The sequence below is a fragment of the Melitaea cinxia genome, chromosome 22 (genome assembly GCF_905220565.1).
Source record: "Melitaea cinxia chromosome 22, ilMelCinx1.1, whole genome shotgun sequence".
Lineage (NCBI taxonomy): Eukaryota > Metazoa > Arthropoda > Insecta > Lepidoptera > Nymphalidae > Melitaea > Melitaea cinxia.
Window position 1 is genome coordinate 13,197,524 of NC_059415.1, and position 18,035 is coordinate 13,215,558.

At 32.9% G+C, this 18,035-nt stretch overlaps 1 protein-coding gene and 1 long non-coding RNA gene across 2 annotated transcripts; both read left to right on the forward strand.

The window, feature by feature from the left end:
* The first annotated feature begins 4,427 nt into the window (after positions 1 to 4,427).
* On the forward strand, positions 4,428 to 4,984 carry LOC123664765. The gene is made up of 3 exons (XR_006744894.1): positions 4,428 to 4,697; positions 4,803 to 4,853; positions 4,948 to 4,984. It is a non-coding gene; the product is annotated as an uncharacterized LOC123664765 (long non-coding RNA).
* Positions 4,985 to 8,581: 3,597 nt separating this feature from the next.
* LOC123664763 lies at positions 8,582 to 10,808 on the forward strand. Its single transcript, XM_045599246.1, has 2 exons — positions 8,582 to 8,757; positions 8,863 to 10,808. Exons 1-2 carry the CDS (start codon positions 8,666 to 8,668, stop codon positions 9,203 to 9,205), a joined length of 435 nt encoding a protein of 144 aa, XP_045455202.1. The 5' UTR covers positions 8,582 to 8,665; the 3' UTR covers positions 9,206 to 10,808.
* Positions 10,809 to 18,035: the final 7,227 nt, after the last annotated feature.

An 18,035-nucleotide genomic window follows, 5' to 3' on the forward strand; every position in this document is an offset into this window, starting at 1 on the left:
AAAGGTTAATAAATATAAACTTTCCTTTCATTCAACAATGATAGTATGACTAATTGTAGTTTTTCTGTTTACAGGTACGAAAAAAGGTGTAAAATCTTCAACAGATAAGAAAATGTAGTTTGCGATCTGAACTTTCAAGACTGCGAAAAAAAGGGACATCTTAAAGCAATATTAAATAATGCTGTGAAGCTGTCAAAAAATCCTTTGTTCTACAAATTTACCAAGGACATGATAAGGCCTACCAAACTTTTTACACAGATGCAAGTGTATCAAACGTCCAAAAAACCAAAAGGTAGACGTTATACTACTGATGAAAAAATACTGTGCTTATCAATGTACAAAAAAAGTCCCAAATGTTATAATGTTTTATCCAAATTCTTTACTTTGCCATCAGCAAAAGCCATGAAACGCCTGTTGGCAAAAATAAAAATTAAATCTGGTATCAATACCATATTATTTGAAAAAATTAGGAAAACTGTTGCTGATAAAGACATCTCTGATTGTTTATGTTCATTAATTTTTGATGAAATGGCAATAAGACCACAAATTCATTATAATACACTAAAGGATGTATTGCAAGGTTTTGATGAGGAAGGAAAAAAGTTTGCCAATCATGTCCTTGTATTTATGATTAAAGGTATAAAAGAAAACTTCAAACAGCTAGTAGCATACTATTTTACGAATAGCTTAAACACTTATGAACTAAAAAAAATCATTAAAATAGTCATTCGAAATGTTCAGGATACAGGACTTATTATTTTGAACACTGTGTGCGACCAAAGCACTGTTAATGTAAGCGCAATTACAAGCTTAATAAATGATACAAAAAAAAAAATTATTTCAAAAAAGGTAAAGAGTGGCGCCATGATGTCATACAAATAAATAAACAAAGCTTGATACCTTTGTATGACGTTCCCCACCTAATAAAGGGAATAAGAAATAATCTAATAACTAAAAATTTGAAATACAAAATTTATAATGAGGAAAAAAATAATGAAATGGGAGTATTTGGAAATGCTTTATGCTGCTGATAAATCATATGAAGAACTGCGACTTCTGCAAAAAATTACTGAGGAGCATGTGAATCCAGAAAAAATGAGCAAAATGCGAGTAAAAACAGCAGTACAAACATTTAGCCATAGTGTTGCTGTGGCTACAGAACATTTGACAGGGCGGGGTGACCTATCTATAGAATGTCGCCAAATGATAGACATCGCTATCCTGTTGGATAATTTATTTGACTCCATGAACTCGAGTACCTTTCATATCCTAAATGGCAAAATATACAAAGGTCCTATCAGAAGAAATCCACCTCACCATCAGCTCTGGTTACAAGCTAAAAATGTTTTAAAAACTGTTAAATTTGTAAAAAAAACTAAAAATGGATTTGTAGACACAACAGTTCCATCCGTAAAGAACTTTATAAAAACAATTGAGGGCATGGAAGCATTATGGACAGTTCTTTCTAGAAAGTATTCATTTGACACTGGGCTAACTAGACATTTCAACCAAGACCCAATAGAAATTTTTTTTGGGAACATCACAAGTTATGGGGTGAGAAATAATGCACCAAATAGTATTTCTTTTGAAGACGCTTATAAAGCATTGTTAATTAATAATTACAATTCACCCCATTCATTGAAATCCAATTGTGAGGAAGATGCAAATGCATACATACAAAATTTAGATTTTTTTTAAAAGATAAAAATATAAATTGTAATTCTGATGTTCCCAAAGGCGAAGAAATAATTATTAACGAAAGTTTATATGAAGATCATGTTGTAGCTGATGTAGGTCAAAGCAATTATGTATGCGGATGGGTTTTGACGAAATGTCTTCAAAGTGTGGTTAAAAATTGTAATAATTGCAAAGCGTCATTGATAGCTACTAAAGATAACAAAAATAATTCTTACATACGATTAAGAGAATATAATAAAAATAAAAAATGGCTTTGTTACCCATCTGATGAACTAACCAAATGCTTCCAAAATATTCAAAATATTGTTACATCGACATTATCAAAAAATGTTCAGATTTGTTATATAAAACAAAACATGGTTCTACTGACAGATACTCTTGTGGTCTTAAACAAAATATTTTTTTTTTTTTTTGTAGATACAACGATAAAATTACTTATTTATAGTTGGTGTCATTCAGTAAATAGAATTTTAGCAGGGAGATTTAGATATGATGGTGAGGATGAAACCAAAATTGCTGCAAAATTGTTGTTTGAGTACGTGCGCGCCTGATGATCGCGTGGGGCGCGGGCGACGCGAGGCGGCGGGGAGCGTCGGCAACGATGCGAGCGCAGCGCCGACGAATAAAATTATCTTCACGACGCCGAGCCGTCAACACTATTATTTTTTTATCCGCGACGCCAAGCCGTCCAAGTTTTGTATATTTTTTTTTTTATAATTTAAACTACAATATACGATACGAAAAAATACAGTCCATTTCATTAACCAGCATCGGGTACCAGTTTTCCCTAACCATTACGGCAAAGGGCACTGGCCCCAACAATTGTATTATGAAAAACATAAACATAATAAAAATAAAAAATAAACAAACTGAACATGTTTAATTAAGTACCAATTTTTCCTTATCGAGTATTAATATATTTACAGATATATTTTACTAGTTAAACAATATTTATTTCAAATAATATAATAGGTAGGTAAAATTATTAGCAATTTTCATTTGTTACTCATTTTGTGTACATATTCATAGAAAACGTATATTTAAATCAATAATCTATTATATTGTTCCATACTATTATTTTATTGTATTCGTAAAATTCTGCTTTGTAACATTTTGAATTATGCGTTTTTTATGAATATTTACAAAAGTGAGTAATATTAATACGAATACATAATTTGAACATTCATAGGTATATATACATATAGTATATGTATATATATATGTTTACAATTGACGGAATCATTTTGCAGAGGGCGCTAGTGTTCACAGTTAACAATAAAATCTGCAAGAGGGCACTCTTTTGTATAAGCAAGTTACTTTACTCCACGGGGGTGACAGCTTTAGTTCCAACAGAACAGTTTTGGCGCTGCAGTCGCCACATTCTAAGCCTGCCAAGTGGTTTATATGTGTGTTTAAAGTGACATATAACATGATTGGCTGATTGCTGACATTTGTAATTTGAGAATTGACATATTGTTAAGGTGGCTCCACACATGGCTATTTGTGTTTGCTGTTCAGTGTTTGTTGTTTTTGACAAAATATTTGACGTACGGGCAAATAGACGATACGACCGCCTACACATGGAGACAAATATCAAAAAATTAAACTTTTTTTTGATATTGGCCTTTGATGTGCCTTGCAAAACCGACAGAAGTTCGGTAAGCCGTATTTGTTATTGGCCATATTTGCCAAATAGGGAAATACGGCAATAAATTTGGCAAATACACTCTCCACACATGGAAGTTATTTGTCAAATATGGCAAATACGCAAACACAAATAGCCATGTGTGGAGCCACGGTTAAAATCTTGAATTTATTCGTTGTTGTATTTAGAGACGATACATACTTGCAGTATTTAATATCAGGGCTTCCAAGTAAGAGTACGTAAAAATACTCTCCTCGAAAACCAGGTTTTAAAATACTTGAAAGTATTTATTAGTAACAACTACAGAGCAGACTATCGCACGCAAGAATGGCGGCGTTCAAATACAAGTGTTGTGTTGGTGATTGTGATGCAACAAGCTCCAATAATAGACTTTTTTGCATGCCCTCAAATGTTAATTTAAGGAAACTATGGCTATCGCTATTGGTTCCGACAAACCCTAATTTACTCGGACTAACCGAGAACCAGCTGTTAAAAAAACGTGTCTGTGAAAGACATTTTGACGAGACTCAATTCGATAAATCTGGCGTTAGAACCCGCTATTCATATCCACGTCTTTTTACGGAAATGGAAATTGCTCATGGCATACCTCTTGCTAAGGGTAAGCATTTATTACTCCTAGCTTACAGTTAGTTATCACCTTTCAGATATTGTCTTGCAATAGCAGTCTTATTTTCTTACTACAAGAGGTACAAAAATTGTTCAGCTTACTTTACATCCAATCTTCTATTATACTTTACTAATTTATGTCATCGGCCTTTATGCATTCACTGCTGAATTAACCGCTTTCAATGAACGCCAAGTCAGGCAATACTTTCACATAATAAATCATGAAATAAATTTATTTAGTATGATTAAAGTGCTTTGTGAATAGAGACCTTGTAGCTTTTCTCCGTAGCTGATAAAGATTGTTGATCCCCTACTCATAGCATCAACTCCAATCAGCTACTACTCGGATCTCTGTGTTGGTTTAAGTTGAATGCTAGAAATCATCCAAAATGAATCTTCATGTTGTCTTGTACTTCATTATATTAATATTAATGCTTTGATTATATACACGTGGCTGTCAGACTTTCGGGCTTCAGACTTTCCAATCTTCATGCACTAAATATTATTTTTGTTACTTAGTTCTTTCTTTTTTTTTTCGGGTTTCAGATTTCCTACGGATTCCGTACTAAGAAATCGCTGGAGAGAAGTCATACAGCAGACACGAAATGAAGATCACTGGAAACCTCACAAAACTTCAGTTGTGTGTTCCGAACACTTTTCTGATGATAAATTTTATGAAACAAAAAAGAGATTACGACGGCTGAAGAATGGATCGGTACCAAACAAGGTACGTTATGTCTTAGATCAAAAGAAAAGGTGTTAAAAACACACTTCAAACTTAAAGCAAAAAAAAAAAATCTTATTTTATTGATCAAAAATTACGTTGTTACAGTGTTTGTTTTTGTCAGCGACTGAAACAGAATCCTCAACAAATGAAAAACATGTAAGGTCTTAGTGCCACAACCTGGCCGACTTAATTAATTCAGTCTTTACTCATTATCATTACTTCTAATACAAACCATATTTTTTTTTAACAGAGCCTATCCAGTTCTAAGGGGGTCGATATTCATATAAGTACTGAATCTAAACCTTCATGCTCTAAGGAGCCAGTGACTGAAGACCCAACCACTGATTTAGAAGATTTTTCAGATTTGGAATCAATATTTGATACTCCACGCAAAGCAAAGTTACGCCGTATATTACATCGCAAGATAACACTGGAAAGAAAACATAAGGCTGTCATTAATTCATTAAGAAAAAAAAATATTCGCTTGAAAAAGCAAAATGTATCTTTCAAATGTATTATCAATTCTTTGAAAAAACAAAGATTGATAAATGAAGATGTACATAATGTCCTAGAAGGAAATTTATTTGCCGCTAATTTATACTCACAAATGTCAAAAAAAAATAAAAGGTCAATGTAAACGGCCTGCTAAGTACACGCCGGAATTCCGGAAATTTTGTTTGACACTGCACTTTTTATCACCACGTGCTTATAGCTTTGTCAGGAGAAAATTTGAGACGTGTTTTCCACATCCCAAAACGTTGACTAAATGGTACTGTAATATCGATGGTGCCCCAGGACTCACTGAAGATGCTTTTCAAACACTGAAATCCAAAAGAGAACACTCTGAAAAAAAACCTAATCTGCGCGCTAATTGCCGATGAAATGGCTATCCGACAGCAAAAATGTTGGAATAATAAAACCCATAAAGACGACGGGCTTGTTGATATCGGTTTTGGTCCTGATGAAAATATAAACACAAAGGCTTCCGAGGCATACGTTTTTATACTGGTATCACTTAATGAGGCCTGGAAATTACCAGTTGCCTATTTCCTTATTCACGGGCTCACGGGCATTCAAAAAAGTAATATTATTAAGATTGTTCTTGGAAGATGCCACGATGTAGGAGTAGACGTTGTGTCTCTTACTTTTGATGGACATCCTACAAATCTCTCTGCAATGGAAATATTGGGGTGTGAAATTAAACGTGATGCGGCGCATTTAAAAACTACATTCAAGCACCCTTACGCTGACTATGATGTCGCCGTGTTTTTGGATCCCTGCCACATGGTCAAATTAATAAGAAACCACTTTGAATCTAAAGAATGTTTTCTGAATGAAAATAAAATAGAAATACGATGGGAGTACGTAACAAAATTGTGTGATTTACAAAGTAAAACTGGCTTACATCTAGCTAATAAACTCACAAAAAAGCATATTCATTTTAGGAACTCTATAATGAATGTCAAACTTGCAGCACAAGTGCTTAGTAGAAGCGTAGCAAAGGCCATAAAATTTTGCCGGGAAGAATTAAATATCGCAGGTTTCGAGGACAACAAAGATACCGAAGAGTTCATCTTGTTAATAAATAATGTTTTCGATATTTTCAACAGCAGAAATCTTAGCCAAAATGGCTTTTGCCATCCATTATTAATATTTAATAAAGAAGAGACATTTGATTTGTTAGATAAAGCCAAAGAATGTATTTTAAAATTGAGCCTTAAAGTTTCTAGGAAAAGAAGTTATAGAGAAGCAGAACAAACAAAAATTATAGTTACAAAAACATATACATCTGTTTTGAAATCACAGGCATTTACGGGATTTCTAGGGTTGTTAATTGATATCCAAAGTTTAAAAACATTGTATGACTCTCTGATACCCACCAAAAAGCTAAAATATCTGTCGACATACCGTTTAAGCCAAGATCACATAGAATTACTTTTTGGTGCTATAAGAATGCATGGAGGCTATAACGATAACCCGAATGCGAGACAATTTAAGGGAATTTTTAGAAAGCTGCTATGTCACATGGAGCTTAAGGCTGTTGATACTGGTAATAGTGTGTCTTTAGAAAGCGTCAGCATTCTTACTTGTACTTCTGCAGTAAAATGCATAAATGAAACTACAGCCCAAACGCGAGCAGAAGATGACAATGATTGTGATATTGTGAGCACTATACCACAAGAAACTTTAACTCAGGCTGACATATCATTATTAATTAACCCAGAATATTCAGAGTACTTTGAGCAAGTAATAGGGTACATAGCAGGATTTGTTGTCCGACGTATTTGTGGACTAATCAAATGTAGTAGTTGTATTCAGGCAATTAAATCAAACGAAATATTAAAATTTCATAAATTCGTTAGTGTTCGAGATGAAGGCGGTCTAGTATATGCTTCGGAAGACGTATTCAAAATTTGTAAGGCTTCCGAGTACGTAATTAGGGACTTTAATAAACAGGGTGATATGGTTACATCGTCCTCTGGATATGAACTAATATCTCTTAAAATAATTAGTCAGTTTTTCGGTCAAACTTATTTTAAAAATATTAGTGATTGTTGTCAACATCATCAAACAAGCCTGTTAAGACTTATTATAGAAAAATATTTGCAAATACGATGTCACCATATTTGTAGATCAGACAACGTAGTCCAGGCAGTAAAATCGAAGAGAAAAGTGTTCCGGAAACAAACACAAAGAGATGGGTGTTAATTATAGAATATACATCAATCTATTAAAATAGAATATGAATCTATTTATATTTTTCTTCTCAATTACTTTTAATGATTTTCTGTCATTATAAGTACTTTATTTAGTCTAACCAAATGTCCTTTTTTGGTATTGTTCGTCAAGTCGTTGAATTCCTTATGTCCTGAGTTGAGCTACAAGATAAAATACAAATAAACAATTTCATTTGATTTCTGTTTTTAAATTTTGCAAATACCATTAACTTTATTTTTTTTTTTCTATTTTTTTTGTAGAATTTTATATATTTACTTGTAAATAAATTAAATAAAAGACTACTCTATAAAATAATTACTATTTAACCTATTTTATATAATCTTAAATAAAAAAAAATAATAAGGAAAAAGTAAGTTAATAATTTGGAGCAGGCATCCCTAAACACGCACACCTTGACAATTTAACTACAATAAGTACACGAGCGTCACTCACACATATTGGGCAATTGTAGCCGGTTGTTGAGCGTTATTTGTTTATATTGCTCCATCTAGACGTATATATAATCAAAGTATTAATGTATATATTAATTTTAGGTTGGAATTTTATGGATGACCATAGTTACTGTCAGGGCTATGAACAAGAATCTGATAATTCATTTGGTGAACCAATTACAATGACAGGTATGTAATATTAATAACCATTATTTTTTTTTCTATATTTAGTATAAGGTAGTTAGGCTATTACTGCATCGCTGCTGAGGCTGCGACCTTGGAAGTACTCACTTAGCACTGTTGTGATCGCTATATTGTCACATTTTGTGAAGTTGGCACAACCGAAGAATGTTTCTGGTTTGTTTGTACCACATACATATGAGGAGTAACAGATCAAAGTGTATTAACTCCACCTACCGAATTATTCTAATACAGAACGGATTTTTTATCTATTTCAAACCTTGAAACTCATGTCAAATTATGACGCATCAAACTGTATTACTTTTTATTATAAAAAAGAACCAAAAGTAGTCACCGTTTCAAACGATATTAGATCCAGGTTCGTTGCCATATCCAAGTGTATTAAATTTTGTCGCTAGAACAAAGTGTGTTACATCCATAGACATCAAGTACAAGTCATTTCTGAACGCAACAAACTATATTGTTTGTGGTCACTTGTCACTCGATGTCAATATGACAGGAAACATTGGCGGTTATGTTGTCACTGTTGTTGTGTTAATGTTTTTTGAATAATAAAATAGATTTGTTATTATTTTATGGTAATAATCGTATGTAAAGATGGAAGAATCAATATTTGTTGGAGAACATTCGGATGGTTCACGAAAACGGCCACGTAATAAAAACCTAAGAGCTCGGCGTAAAGAAGCAAGGTAAGTGTTGTTCGCACTTGTGTATTTTATCACAGCATTTATAGTAATTTATTTTAATGGGTTATTTGCCTGTTTTTGTTTATGTCATAATGTTTATTGTTTCAGATACCGTGATAGTGATCCGGCTTTGTTAGCCTTTAATCCACCATGTACACATACAACAAAACGGTATTCTTGCTGTTTGATTTCTATGAATTACCTGATTTATGCGAAACAAAAAATGTATGACGCCCATACGAAAATTGAGCAGGATAGGCGATTGTCATACATGTTAAGGGTTTCAGGCACTAAACGATCTAGGCCAGTAGCAAAGCCTAAAACTAAGTCCAGAAATGCTAAGAAATTCTCCGTTAAGTATTACATTCCTGTCAAACAAGGGAAAATGATGCCTGTTTGTGCAAAGTTTTTTCAAAAGTTGTTTAATGTTTCTCAAACCAGAATCAACTAAATTGCAAAGGGTGTTTTTAGTGGTGAAGGAGTTCATGAACGGAGAGGTGGAAATCACAAGGCACATCTGTATGCCCAGAAAAAACAGGCCGTTATTGAATTCATTTCTAAACTTGAGGGTAGTATAAGTCACTATAATCGCCTTAAAAGCAAGCGCATATATTTGCCATCCACGTTGTCAATAAATAAGCTTTACAAAATTTACAACAGTCAAGCCAATGAAAATCTTAAAGTTAAAAAAACTTTCTTTGCCACAATATTTTGTACAAAATTTAATATTGGCTTCGGAACTCCTGCTGTTGATGTTTGTAGTTATTGTAAAAGGATGGCGTCTGCCATGAGAGCAGAAACTGATACACAAAAGAAAAACAGTTTGATGCACAATTTGGGAGCTCATAAGTTACGTGCCAAGACATTTCATAAGTTACTAAAAGCAGACTATTCTGATAGTGTCAGACTTTGTTTCGATCTTCAACAAATTCATCCTCTTCCTAAACTGAATATTAGTGAAGCTTACTATGCTCGGCAAATAAACTTTTATACTTTTTGTATTGTTGACCTGAATATGCAGGATTCACATTTTTTTACGTGGACAGAAACGGAGGCCGGAAAAGGCTCAGTGGAAATATCCTCTGCTATACTATCATATCTACAAACATACAATTTTGCCGAATCCAAGACCAAATTGAGACTGTTCTGTGACGGTTGCGGAGGGCAGAACAAAAACATGCATGTCGTTCATAGTTTATGTTGGTGGCTTTTTACTAAAGCTCCTGTACATATTGAGGAAGTTGTTTTGTTCTACCCTGTAAGAGGGCATTCTTATATGCCTCCAGATCGTGTCTTTGGAGTGGTAGAAAAAGAATTGAAGAAGAGAGAAGAAATCATCACACGAAAAGAATATACACAAGTTTACTCTGAAAAAGGAAAAGTCCATGAATTGGGAAAGGAATGGAATACGCTGGATATAAAAAGTCTATCAGAATTCATGAAAAAGATGGATGGAATCAGAGATGCTAAAAGGATTTATATAAAAAAGACAATGGTAAGAAACAAAGCAACAAGGCAACTTAAACCAAGAATAGATGTCAAAATGGAAAATTTCTACAATGCTGATACTGGAAAAGACTATGGTCCAATTATGAAAAGGGGTTTTAAAATTGAAAATATACCAGAGCCTGCAATCATCAACAATAATAATTTACTAAATCAGGCAAAGAAAAATGATGTAAACATGTTACTGAAGAAACGTTTTGGAGAGGAATGGCAAGATAATGGGGAGTTAGAATATTACAAAAAAATTATAAACAGTGATGGTGATGGTGTTACCGATTCAGATCAAGAACAGCAGGAAATGTGTGACTGTTTGGAAGAGGAGGATGAAATAAGTAAATTTTAGTTCAGTGTGTAATAGTCTTCACACCCATGTCAAACTGTATTAAATCCCAAATGTGCCACATCAAACAGTATTATTTTATGGTTAATGCATCAATATGTATTAAATCCAAAAAAATATGTAAAATTTTATTGATAATTAATAATAAGAAGTATGTGGATTTCAGTTTTATTTGCTGATTTGACTTCCAATAAACCCTATTACAATACAAAGTTGTTTGTTTTTGTCCTCTCTTAAAAATATTATGGATTATGCTTTTATCTCAAAAGTTACATTAACGGAGTTAAAACACTTTGATCTGTTGCTCCTCATATGATATATATACATATTATATAGTTTATTTAACAACAGAAACATATTTGTGTGTATTTTCATATTGTTATTGTTCTAATAGCATTTATTTATAATTATGTTTTCACATATTTCTATCAATATTACTTGTGCTAAACAAAATCTAACATTTAATTTCAGGTAATATTTTAGACATGCATAGATATTCACTCCCATCAACCAGCTATTCAAAAGAAGTTATAGCACAACATCAGGAAATAGGTAAGTGTTTTTTAAATGCTTTTATTTATTTTGGGTTTTTTACAATTGGTGGTTAACTCCCAATAATTGTCTGAATAATGTACTGAATGTATTGTATCTTAATGTCTCATATTAATTATTGTCCTAAACAATAATTTTGTACCCTATTTGTAAATGATTAAGTGATAAGACTGTATTTTAGGAAAGTTAAATGTTTTTACCATTGTGTATATTATATCTTTGTTACTTTATGAAGAAAATAACTTTTATTAAGAGCATATTTTATCGAACGTACATACATATTTTATAGTCTACCTTCCATCAAGCAGCTGCTTTGTGAGTTTATCTACATGTACTCAGAAATTAATATAATAAGACCTATTAGGGTGTTTATTAAGGGATATTACTACAAACTAGTGGATCACATACAAGTTATAGAGATACATTACCAGTGATTATGTCAGTATGATAAGTTCAAAAGTTTTATTTAATTGCCCTCCTCAGTTTGTATTATTTTTTATAATAGATGTATCCTCTGGTATGGTTTCTGTGACTGAGAAAAATAAACACAAAGTTTCCAAGACTCAAATAAGCACAGGTATCATATTTCTTTCTTTTTTGGCAAACAAGGAGTCTAATCACCTGATATTGAGTGTCTACTGATTCCCACAGACATCCCTACAAACATAGATTCATTCCCAATTTTTTAAAAAATCATTACCAACTATCTTGTCTAATGAAAATATATTCCTAAAATTGTTGAGAATAAAGAATCTTCATAAATATTTGCAAATTTTCACAAAGTTTTTCCAATATATTATTAGCATTAAAAAAAATATATTTATTTCAGGAAAGTCACTATGTTTTAATAAGGAAATTCGCAATTATGTTAAAAAATGTAAAAAAATTGCTGTAGATAATCAGAAGAAGACAAATAGCCAAATTCTACAAAGTGCACAAAAACAAACTGAAAATCATTTGTTTATGAATTTTTTTTATAAACTTAATAACAAAGCCCAAGCATTCTTGTTATTGCAATTAAAACTTGCAACTAAAAACAAAATGGCAAGAAGATTTAGTTTAGAAGACAAATTATTTACCCTTGCTCTGATGAAGCAAAGTCCAAAAGGATATAAATTACTGCAAAAAATGTTTGCTTTGCCTAATAAGAGGACACTAGTTCGAATCTCAAATACTATTGATTTCGAATGTGGTATTAATGAAAATATTTTTGAATATATAAAGAAAACCACAAAAGACTGGACAATTAGTAAAAAGCTTTGCTCAAAAGTTTTTGACGAGGTGGCACTGACACCACGTCTTACATATAATGAAAGCAAGAATAAAATTATTGGCTTTGTTGAAATAGCAGGAGAAAGAAAGCCAAAGTTAGCTGACCATGCTTTGGTTTTCATGATCAGAGGCATCTGCTCTTCATGGAGACAATGCATAAAATATTATTATCGTGAAGGAACTGTTTCTGCTGCAGAATTGCAAAACATTTTGCTTGAAATGATCCCCATTATCGCCAATACAGGCTTAAAACCAATGGCACTTGTGTGTGACCAAGGGTCAACATTTAGCTCATGCTTTAAAAGGCTTAAAGAAGCGACTGCTAGACTACGTAGTAATCAAGGAAGAGAAAATGGTAAGTTTCTATTTGTATCAACTGTTATTATAATAATAATAATAATAATAATAATAAAAGCCTTTATTAACAATCTTATATGTTACATTTCATCTTATCACTACTTATGTACTACTTACTAATACTAAATTGGTTGTTTATGAAAGCAACGTAATTAATTTTATTATTTGTATTAGACACCGGTTTTGTGATTGTCTTGCTCTTTGGCATAGGCCTCCCCAAGTGTTCTCCACAACGATCGATCTCTTGCTATCCTCATCCAGCATGGTCCTGCTACCTCCTTGATATCATCCTCCCACCTTCGATACTGCCTGCCTTTACTTCTCTTATTATATCTAGGGCACCATTCCGTCACTTCGTTTGTCCACTTTACTGTCCTACTTCTTGTTATGTGTCCAGCCCATTTCCATTTCAGTTGTTTAATTTGGTATTTTATATCTTTAATCTTAGTTCGTTTTCTGATTGTTTTTAAACTAATTTTATCTTTTAATTTTATGTTGAGTATGCTTCTTTCCATTCGGTGTTGACAGGTTTCTAGTGATTTGATATTTTTCTTTGTACAACTCCATGTCTGGCATCCGTAGGTCATGCTTGGTAGAATGCATGTATTAAATATTTTCTTCTTCCCTTCTATTGGTATTTCCGAATTTTTCATAATATCTTTTAGAGCCCAGTATTTGTTCCATCCTAGGTTTATTCTATTTTGAATTTCCTTGGTTGTGATGTCTGTTGGGGATATTATTTGACCTAAGTATGTATATTCATTTACATATTCCAGTTCAGCAGCATTTTCAGGTTTAATGGGAATTTTGATGTGATTTGTCATTAACTTTGTTTTACTGGTATTTATTAATAGTCCTACCTTTTCGCTTTTATTTATCAGTTGTTCGATCATAATCTGCAGAGTGTTTGGATCACCACATATTAATATAAGATCATCTGCGAATCTTAGATGGTTTAGTAATACTCCATTAACATTAATACCGTATTCCTTCCAATCCAATTGTCGAAATATATGTTCTAGGGTTGCCAAGAACAGTTTGGGTGATAAGGGATCTCCCTGTCTAACTCCTTTCTTAATAGGAAAACATTCTCCTATCTTTTCTGTGCGTATTTTGGCTGTCATGTTTATGTATATATTCTTTATTATGTTTATGTATTTACTGTGGACCCGTTGTGCGGTGAGGGCTTCCCATATTTTCTCATGTTTCAGCGAATCAAATGCTTTATTGTAGTCTATAAATGCTAAGTAGTAGTTTATTCCATATTCATTGCATTTCTGGATCATTTGTTTGATGGTGTGGATGTGGTCGATGGTTGAAAAACCACTTCGAAACCCTGCCTGTTCTTTCAGCTGATTCTCGTCTATAGTTTTTGTTATCCGGTCCAGTACTATCTTGGAGAAAGCTTTGTATACGTTTGATATCAACGAAATGGGTCTGTAGTTCGATATATTATCTGTTCTCCCTTTCTTATGAAGTAAAATTATTGTAGACGTGGTCCATTGAAGGGGTATATATTCTGTTTTTAAAATTTCGTTAAAAAGCTTTGTTAGTGTTTCCAAGATAGTCTCTGATACTCCTTTTAACAGTTCATTAGAGATGTTATCTTCGCCGGTGATTTTCCTGTTTTCTGTGATTTGATGGCTTTGGTAACTTCATCTTTCAATATATTAGGAACTGGTTCTTCTTCGGTACTCGTAACTGTTTCACTACTTATAATTGACGTACTTGGTTTGTCATGATAAAGATTGCGATAGAAATCAGTTGCTGTATTTAATATTTCGTTTCTTTTAAATTTATGTTTTTGAGTTTTATGATGTATGACGTTAGTAATCCAGTTTGTGTGGTCTTGAAGTTCCTTCCACGCACTCTTGATTCCACCAAATTTTGTTATGTGGTGTTGTATTAAATTAGTTTTTTGTGTATTTCTAAACTTTTTTATTTCAGTGTTTATTTCTTTACTTATTTTAATTATGTTTTGTCTATTGTTCCTTCTGTTCTTAAATAAAAGTGCTCTTTGTTTTATTAATCTTCTTGCTTCAGATCCTATTCTATCTTTAAATGGTTTGTCTTTTTCAAAGATTTTATTAGTTCTTTTTAATTCTTCTTCCAAGGTATCATATTTATCATGGACTGTTCTTAGTTCGCTTATTGGTGTTAATTTAGTTTTTAGGGATTCTAGAATATGGCTTGGTAATGGTAATGTAATTGCTCGCTTAGTATTTTGCATATGAAGGGGTCAGGGGAAAAACAACTTTTGTCACATTTTTTATTTTTTTCAACTGGTAATGCAATCTGAATGGTTATATCTGTCGCTATGTTCTGTCAAAACAAACAGGGCAATAACATTCATATTGTCCGTTCATCGTAACTTGACGCGTGACTAATTGGTAGCACTGTTTCCTCAGTCGCCATCTTACTTTCAGTTTGATAGCTTGCTGTTTGTGTGCTCTTTTGGTTTATAATAAGTTAATCTGAGTGTTAAAAATGCCGAAGGTGGTAAAAAGTGTTAAAAGACAAACTATTCTTCAAGTTTACGCATTTTGTGAGAAAGAAAAGACTGAGAACAAGCTGATTATTCCATTGCAACAAGTTCGTGCCCGAGTTGCCGCCATGACCGGTATGTTTTATAGGGTTACCAGTTAAAAAGATAATTAGCCCATAGTGGCGAGACATTTTTTTTATTAATTTCTTTAATCTCATTTCATAGATGATACTAAAATTAACAATAATATAATAACCTAACCTATTTGTACCTATTTAAGGAAGTAATTTACCAACTTGAATCGAGGCTCATTTAAGTTTGTCGTGATCTGCATTTTAAGCATATTTGATTACTCGTAAGTAATCAAATATGCTTAAAACGTCGCTTTACTAAAATATTCTAATTTTATAAACTAAGTATCTAGTAAAATAAAATTGCATTATTATTTATTTTTTTTGATGATTACAGATGTATCCGAATCTACTGTGACCAGGATTTTGAGACAAGAAAGAGAGTCCAGTTCTGTTTCGGGTGTGCCTGGTCCGTCAAAAGTAACGACACCAGGAAAGACGCGACCAAATCGCGATAAGAAGATCAAGATTGATGACTTCGATGCTAGTGCAATTCGACAAAAAATTATGTCATTTTACGCTGTAAGAAAAGAAATCCCTACATTAAACAAATTACTTGTCGAATTACGAGAGGAAATAAATTTTGAAGGTGGGCGTACTACACTATGGAAAATATTAAAACAACTTGGATATAAATATAAAAAGTGTCAATCAAAACGAAAAATGTTAGTGGAGCGAACAGATATAGCTACCTGGCGATTTAATTATTTAAGTGAAATTAAAAAATACCGAGAAGAGGGGCGGACTATAGTTTATTTAGACGAAACTTTTATACATTCGTCATATAGTGTGCAAAAATGTTGGCAGTCAGAGTCTGAAGAAGGTGCATTGGTCAGAGATTATGGTATGGGTAGGCGATGGATAATTGCACACGCAGGAACTACAGATGGCTTCATTAATAAAGCATTACTGCTATTCAAATCGCAAACAAAATCATCCGACTACCATGACGACATGAATAGCGATAACTTTATAAAATGGCTGGAAAAACAAGTTTTACCAAACCTGCCACCTAAATGTGTGATTGTGATGGACAATGCCCCATATCATACTGTGCAAACAAATAAAAGCCCTAATATGACAAGCCTCAAAGCAGATATGGTAGAGTGGCTTCAAAACAAGGGGCTGTTGTTTTCACCAAATTTGACAAAAAATGTTTTGTATGAATTAATTAAAAAAAATAAACCAGAGCCTATATATAAAGCCGACGAATTAATAAAATTACATGGTCATGATGTTTTACGACTGCCCCCATATCATGCAGATTTAAATCCGATCGAATTAGTATGGAGTGTAATGAAGAGACGGTTTGCAGAAAAAAATGTGGGCCAGAGGGATGATCAAGTGGAATCACTTATACGAGAATCATTTGGCTCAATAAGCAATGATATTTGGAAAAAAGAGTGCTCTCATGTAATAAAAATTGAAGATGATTACATACTTAAAGATAAAATAATAGACGAAGGAAGCGATCGCTTTTTATTGTGGGTTGGTAGTGAAGAAAGTGATAGTGACAGTGAGCATTCAAGCAACATTGAAGAAGATATGATTCCTTTACACCTTATTGATCATAATTATTATTAAAGTGGTTATTTTTTACCCTGTTTTGTTTAATTTATCCTGAATGCTCCTAGTGATGTATGAATAATTTTAAAGAGTACACTATCACCGAGTTGTGGGAAAAATCCAAAAATTTAAGTAGAGGTTAAACTAATAAAATAGCAAGAATTGTAAATAAGAAATGAAATCTTGTGAATAAATTAGTTTAATCACTACTTAAATTTTTAATTATGTTTCACACACTTAATAAGTCTTGTGTATACTTAAAAGTACGTCAGTAGTAATCGTAGTAACAGTGAATTACGAAATTAATGCCCTTACTTGTAGATATATGTACATGCTATTCCGGTTCTTTAGACTTGTCCCTACATTTCGGGATCGCTTTTCGTATAAACACATGCAACACTGCAAATTTCAGTGCTACCAATCAGATTACGCGTCAAGTTACGATGAACGGATAATAGTCACTGCGATTTCAAGCTTTTAAAATATCGGTACAGGGAAAAAACATCCGATGTCAGAACCGTTCAGGAAAAAAACAACCGTTGTCCATGGTCGACGTCGACTATGACAGTGACATAAGACTTTAAGGTTATAATTTTTGATATTTTCTTTCGATTCCAAGAGCGCTCCAAATTACAGGAATTGTGAGTTTTTTTACGCAAAATGTCTGACGATGAGTGTAATGTTTTGAGGTGTGAAAAGTCTAGTAAAAAGAGAAAAACTTTCGGTCGAATATCAGAAGTTAACAAGAAGATAAAAGTACAAAGTCATGAGATGGGAGAAAATTGTTATTGTAAGCGGTACAAGTGTTTTGATGTGGTAAATCTAGATCAAAGAAACAAAATTCTAAGAGATTTTAATCTCATGAAGACCCGTGATGACCAAAATTTATATTTGTGTGGTCTCATCACAGTTTATGAGGTACAACGAAGGCGTCCAAGAAAAGCCGAAGACGATGCAAATTTACATTCAGCAACCTATGTATACCGGGTTAGAATCACAGACAACACTCAAACGAAAGATGTTCCAGTTTGCTTTAAAGCATTCATGGCTATGCATGGCATTTCTCAACAAA

Coding starts and splice junctions, on each gene's coding strand:
- LOC123664763 (XM_045599246.1), top strand. CDS start 8,666: ATGGAAGAATCAATATTTGTTGGAGAACATTCGGATGGTTCACGAAAA. Junction 8,758..8,862: donor GCTCGGCGTAAAGAAGCAAG/GTAAGTGTTGTT, acceptor TTATTGTTTCAG/ATACCGTGATAGTGATCCGG.